Source organism: Lottia gigantea (assembly GCF_000327385.1).
Source record: "Lottia gigantea unplaced genomic scaffold LOTGIsca_14, whole genome shotgun sequence".
NCBI classification, from domain to species: Eukaryota; Metazoa; Mollusca; class Gastropoda; family Lottiidae; genus Lottia; species Lottia gigantea.
In genome coordinates, this window is record NW_008707617.1 from 1,779,437 (window position 1) to 1,785,934 (window position 6,498).

At 34.1% G+C, this 6,498-nt stretch overlaps 1 protein-coding gene across 1 annotated transcript; it reads left to right on the top strand.

The window, feature by feature from the left end:
* Positions 1–5,634: 5,634 nt before the first annotated feature.
* Positions 5,635–6,015, top strand: LOTGIDRAFT_111618 (hypothetical protein; the record flags this gene model as incomplete). The annotated part of the gene is made up of 1 exon (XM_009049690.1): positions 5,635–6,015. One exon carries the CDS (start codon positions 5,635–5,637, stop codon positions 6,013–6,015), a length of 381 nt encoding a protein of 126 aa, XP_009047938.1.
* Positions 6,016–6,498: the final 483 nt, after the last annotated feature.

The following is a 6,498-nucleotide window of genomic DNA, read 5'->3' on the forward strand; positions in this document are numbered from 1 at the left end:
AAGAAAATTCGTGGAAATGTTGTTAATGTGCCTGCTAATGTCACTACAACTGTCCGAATGTTGTCTAGAGCATCAGATGACACAATGACAATTGCAGCTCAATTAAAAAGGCAATTGAAATACAATCATGCCGTGATGACTAAAAACATTCGGCCCTACAAGATCAGAGAGGCTGCCGCCTGGCTCGAGGAAAATGGAACTTTGTATACAAAAGAAGGCATTTGCTTTGAAGAAAATTGGAATCAGAATCTTGAGAATCAGGGCAATGGAGAAATAACACTTCTTACATCACCTGACTTTATTGAGAATGATGAGAAAGAGAGAGTTCATAATTTTGGTCCAGGAGAAGGTAACTTTCCCTTGAGTATATTTATGGGCAAAAACTCTGAACTTGCATTTCCTAACATTTTCTGTGGGAAAGGTCGAACTGCAATTTCTGATAAACCTACTAAGGTTTATTACAGTGGAATTTGTAAATCAGAATTGAGAACAGATGATCGGAGGGCTGCCAATTGCATTGACAACATCTTTTTTAAGTTAAAAAAGTTGCAAATGAAAACATTGCTTGGAAGTGCTCAAATTGCCCTTAAAAAATTCAGCAACCGCTAAAAAATTTGATAAATTTTGATGAAGGATATATGGTGTTAAAAACACTAAGAGGTTCACCTCCTTATTTCAAAAAGGCTCAAAGCGATTTATTTGCTATGATTAGGCAGCCTCGGCCTGCAACTTTTTTTGTAGTTTTTCAGCTGCTGAGCCTCGTTGGAGACATTTGTTACGAATTCTTGGTAGAGTGCAAGATAACAAAGAGTATACTAATGATGAGATTGATAACATGGATTGGGAAACTAAAAGTAGATTGGTGTTTTCTGACCCTGTAACTTGTACTAGGCAATTTGACTTGCAGGTCAAACTGCTTTTTAAAGATGTTTTAAAGAAAGAAAACTCACCTATTGGAAAAGTCACAGATTTTTTTTTAAAGAGTTGAGTTCCAACACAGAGGCTCACCACATATCCATACATTGCTGTGGTGTGCGGAAGCTCCTGTCTATGGTGAAAGTAGCAATGATGAAATTTGTAAATTTGTTGATTCTACAATTACATGCAGTAAAATGATAGACGATGAAAATTTGGCAGAGTTTGTGAAATATCAAACTCACAAGCATTCACACACTTGTAAAAGAAAGAAACAAAAAACTTGTCGATTTGGTTTTCCCAAACCTCCTATGAAAGAAACTAAAATTTTAGAACCACTTGAATGTGATTTTCCACATGCCCAAAAGTGTAAGGAAATTTACAGTAAAATGAAACTGGTCATGGATGACATGATAGAAGGAGAAGACATAACTTTTGATGAGTTTGAAGAAAGGGTAGATTTGAAATATGATGACTATATTCTAGCGATCAGGTCATCAATTGCTCATCCTACTGTATTTTTGAAGAGAATCCCCTTTGAATTAAGGGTGAATGCTTACAACACCAAACTATTGGACTGCTGGCAAGCACATCATGACATTCAATTTGTGTTGGATGTCTATGCTTGTGCAATGTACATTGCTTCGTACATAGCAAAATCACAAAGGGGTATAAGCGACATTTTACGCAAAGCTTGTGATGAAGTAAGAAAAGGAAATTATGGAATCCGTGAGCAAGTAAAGGCGATTGGAAATAAATTTTTAAATAATGTTGAAATTAGTGCCCAGGAGGCTGTTTACATTATGCTACAATTATCTATGAGAAAATCATATGTATTTGTAAACACGTCTCCTCCTAATGATAGAGTGAAACTCCTTAAAACTAAGGAACAGTTAGAGGAGTTAGAAGATGATGATGAAGATGTGCAGATGTGATAAAAGGAAGCGTTATGTTAAACGTTCTAAAAATGTTGAACTTGAAACTTTAATGGAAAATTCTGAAGAGCATGATGATTCTGATCAAGATGATGAAACAAACAAATCGTTAAAACGATCTGTTCCTAGGGTGATAAGATTTTAATTTTGACATTGATAAAGATCCTGAGAAATATTATAGAGAGTTGCTTATGCTCTATACTCCCTGGAGAGATGAATTTGTAGACCTAATTGGAAATCATATTTCTTATGCTGAAAGGTTTGAAGAAATGAGAGACAGAATAGCATTTCAGCAGGTTTTGTTTGAAAATAACAGATCTGCTGTTGATGCAGCAATGATTGCTGAAAAAGATAACTTGGATGATGCCTGGGACAAAAAAGTCCTTTCAGGTCAACAGTCTGAGAGAGATGATGAACAGGCTAATATAGATATTTTGAAAGAGAAGGGACAGCCTGTTAAATTTGAATATGATATTGGTCCATATCTTGGTATACCCAAACAAGACACTGAAGATGCCATAAAATTGTACGAGATGCCAGAAAATGAGTATAGACATTTGATGAGATATTAGCACAGATAGCAGCTAAAAGCAGACTTTATGCCGAAGTACCTCAAGTTTTAATGAGTGATCCATGTTTGTCCAGTAAATGCAAAACATGTCCCTTTATATCAGAAACTCATTATTTTGTAAGCAACTCTACGAATAAAAGGTACGCGATCCAGGAACATCTAACATGTGAACATTCGAATGTAATATATTTAATTTCATGCAAGAAATGCCCCAAACAATATGTAGGAGAAACTAAGAATAATTTACGAACTCGCTTTAATGCTCATAGGTCAGACATCAAATTAAAGAAAGACAAGCCTGTTTCTGATCATTTCAACCTCGACGACCATTCAATAGACGATCTCGCCCTAATCCCAATTGAGCGTATAGAAATTGACTTGCCCGAAGATGAAACTACCAAATTCCGTCAATCTAGGGAAGCCCATTGGATTGAGACATTGAATACAGCAAGACTAAATATTCATATTCATCTAGTAGGCATAGCACCCTTTGTTGTCCCGTTTAATACAACCAGCAATCGAGCAAGCAAGATAGTTCATGCCCACTATAAGAGCCGTCAAGAGAAATTCCCCCATGTCTATAAGCAGAAAATGATAGTTGCATATTCAAAAAATAAGAACTTAAATGATAATATTGTTCATAGTAAACTAAAAACAATCAGCACATAACAGATACTATACTTCTCGCCCATCGGGCGAGTTATTTTTTCTAATTTCAGATCAGAATAAGAACAGAAGAAAACCCAATATCAAGACCCTTAATCCTAATTTCTAAATAAAGTGTCTGCTTCACCCTAGGCCTGTACATTTGGGAGAATCAAACCCTCCCTTCCCCGAAATCTAAATGTGGAGCAAATGAAATTTTTAAATGACACATTACGTGTCATTAAGACATCAGAAAACCAAGTTTTTAGATTTTTGAGTGGTGGGGCTGGTGTAGGTAAAAGCTTTGTTACTACAGCATTGTATCAAAGTTTACTACGCTACTATAAATCAAAAGCTGGTGATGACTATCAGACGATAAGACAGTTACTGCTAGCACCTACTGGTAAAGCGGCATTCAATATTAAATGAAATACTATCCATAGTGATTTGAAGATTCCAGTCAATCAAAATACGGAATATAAAAGTTTGGATTGAAATAGAATAAATACCATTCGAACACAGCTCGGAGGTTTGAAAGTGGTTTTTATTGATGAAATATTTATGGTTGGAAATAGAATGATGAATTTCATTAACAGAAGATAACAAGATATTAAAGGATCTCTTTTGATATTTGGAGGAGTACATGTATTGCAGTCGGAGATTTGTTTCAACTGAAACCTGTCTTTGATTTCTATGTATTCCAAAATTTGAATAATTTGTATGGACCTCTTGCCAATAATTTGTGGAAAGATAATTGCTAAATGTATGAATTAACAGAAATTATGAGACAAAATGATAGTAAAAAATTTGCAGAAATGTCGAACAGGCTGAGGGAAGACAACTATGTCTCAAAAGATCGAAGATCTGGAACTTTTCAAAACAAGAGTTCTGTCTAATGATGGCAACTACCCATAAGATGCTCAGCACCTATTTGTCAGTAATAAAAAGATGGATGAGTTCAATAGCAAGATCTTTGAACAGATGAGTGGTGACAAATATATCATCACAGCTAAAGATAGTGTTGTTGGTTCAGAGGCACGGGCTGATGAAAAGGCTCTGTTGGCCAATGTTCCAGATGATCCAAGGAAAACTATGCAATTACATAAACACCTAAATCTCTTAATAGGTATGAAGTGTGAATTATGTATAAATGTGAAAACTGATGATGGTTTGACAAATGGTGCTGATGGAACTGTAATGTTCATTGAAGCACCAAATAGACATACTTGGTAACATTGTATGGGTAGAAGATAGAGATGAGATAGTTGGTAGATTTAAGAATGCAGAGTTGATGAGGACTCAGATTCCCCTGAGACCCTCAGCTGCTAAAACTGTGCATAGATATCAAGGGGATACCTTTGACAAAGTGGTTGTTGATTTTAGAGGAGTGACAATGGCTCATGTTCATTATGTTGGGTTGAGTCGGGTTAAAAATCTAGAAGGCTTGCATATTGTAAATCTTGCTAATGACAAGATAAAAATTAGTATGGAGGTGAAAGGCGAAATACTTTCACTAAGAAATGAAAGGAAATTAGAAATTGAAGAATTTGATTCTCATGTCACTGATGATGACTCTTTGATAGTCATTTATCATAATGTCAGATCCTTACAAAAATATATTGAAGATGTGAAATTGAGTCATGTTGTCAATAAAGCACATGTTGTAATATTGTCCGAGACGTGAGTAAAACTAATAATTTGTATGATATACCAGGTTTTTCCTTGTATAGAATTGATGCTTTTACATCTAACTTTTACATAAGAACCATCATGGTTTAGCTGTGTATGTAAAATCTAATGTTGTGAATGATGTTCAGTCTAGGAACATGCAAGATGTTGAAATGAGCTTATTAAGTCTATCTGTTAGACTTAATAATTGTCTAAAGAATGTGAATATTTTGGGTGTTTACAAGCCACCTAAAACCCCTGTAGCAAATTTAATATCCGCTATAGGAAATGTGAAAAGTGGTTGGAAAATTGAAGACAATTCTTTGATACTTGAAGATTTCAATATCCAGTTGAATAGTAAAGAATATATTAGATTGAATTCTAATTTAAATGGTATGCAACAGTGTATTCTGATGCTGGAACTACTATAGATTTTCTCTTTAGTAATGTACCTTGTGAATATAGAAAATTATAGTATCATTGAAAATTATTTCTCAGATCACAGATTGATATACTCTATTATTGCCTCCAAAAAGAGAATGACTTTTGATGCACCTATATTGGAAAGCCATAGAGTAATTCCAGAAAGAATTATTCTAGAAAAAAAATTTGAATGCAGTGAACGAAAATTTGCAAAAAAAAAAGAAAATTGTAAATTTGACAAAAATGATGGAGCTGTAATAGTTTCTGATTTGATCTGCTGTCGAAGGTTTGGTTATTCTTTAAAAAAAACTGACCTCAACACACTTGCTGGAAATAACTGGTTAAATGATCAAGTATAAATTTTTATATGAATATCCTAGAAAGGGATGAAAATTTGAATGGAATAGATGTAACTATTCTAGATACATTTGCTAGGGTTATTTACGAAATGAGAGCAACCTGCAGGCTGCTGTTGATATGTTTACAGATCACAATCTGTTAACATATTCTAAGATATTGATACCAATACATACACCACACCATTGGAGTTTAGTGGTTATATATGTTGATAGTAAGACCATAAAATACTATGATTCTGTGGTTCACAAGAAAATCGGTTATCAATGTATGAGAAAGATAAGAGATTTCTTGCTTATGTTGGAGAGTATTCAGCCTTCAAACTGGATACAAATATATGAAAATGAAACTACGTTGCAATTAAATGGATACGATTGTGGTGTTTGTACTTGTATGAATGCCTGGTTGATATTAGAAAGGCATAGTTTAAAAGTTAGACGACAAGAAATTGTAAAGTTTCGTAAACTAATGATCAGCCAAATAAATACATTTAGGTTGTGAAATGAATACACATATTACATTACATATATGTGTATGCTTATGATAGAATGGTGTGGACGAGATGGCTATAAGGGGTGTTGGGAGGCCATTTTCTTATTGATTGAATTGTAAATTAATTCCTTATTTTACAACTAAATTTGATGGAATAGTGTGGATGAGGTGGCTATATGAGATGTAGGAAGCCATTGGATATTGATGGATATGTCTCAAATAATTCCAAGATAAGTACATTGTTTTACTCTCGAGTTCTTGGTGAAAATGAATATTGTACAGTATATTGCCACTTTAGCCTACATGTTATTTTTGACATTCCAAATTGAAAAGGTGACAATTGGCAGAAAAAATCACCCGAAAGTTTCAAAATAGCAATTGATGGTTGGTGTACATTCATGTCCTAATATAAACAAAGCTACCAATGGTCATACAACTTTATAAAATATAACTTAAATATAACTTTAATATATGAGTAAATTTGTATTGTAG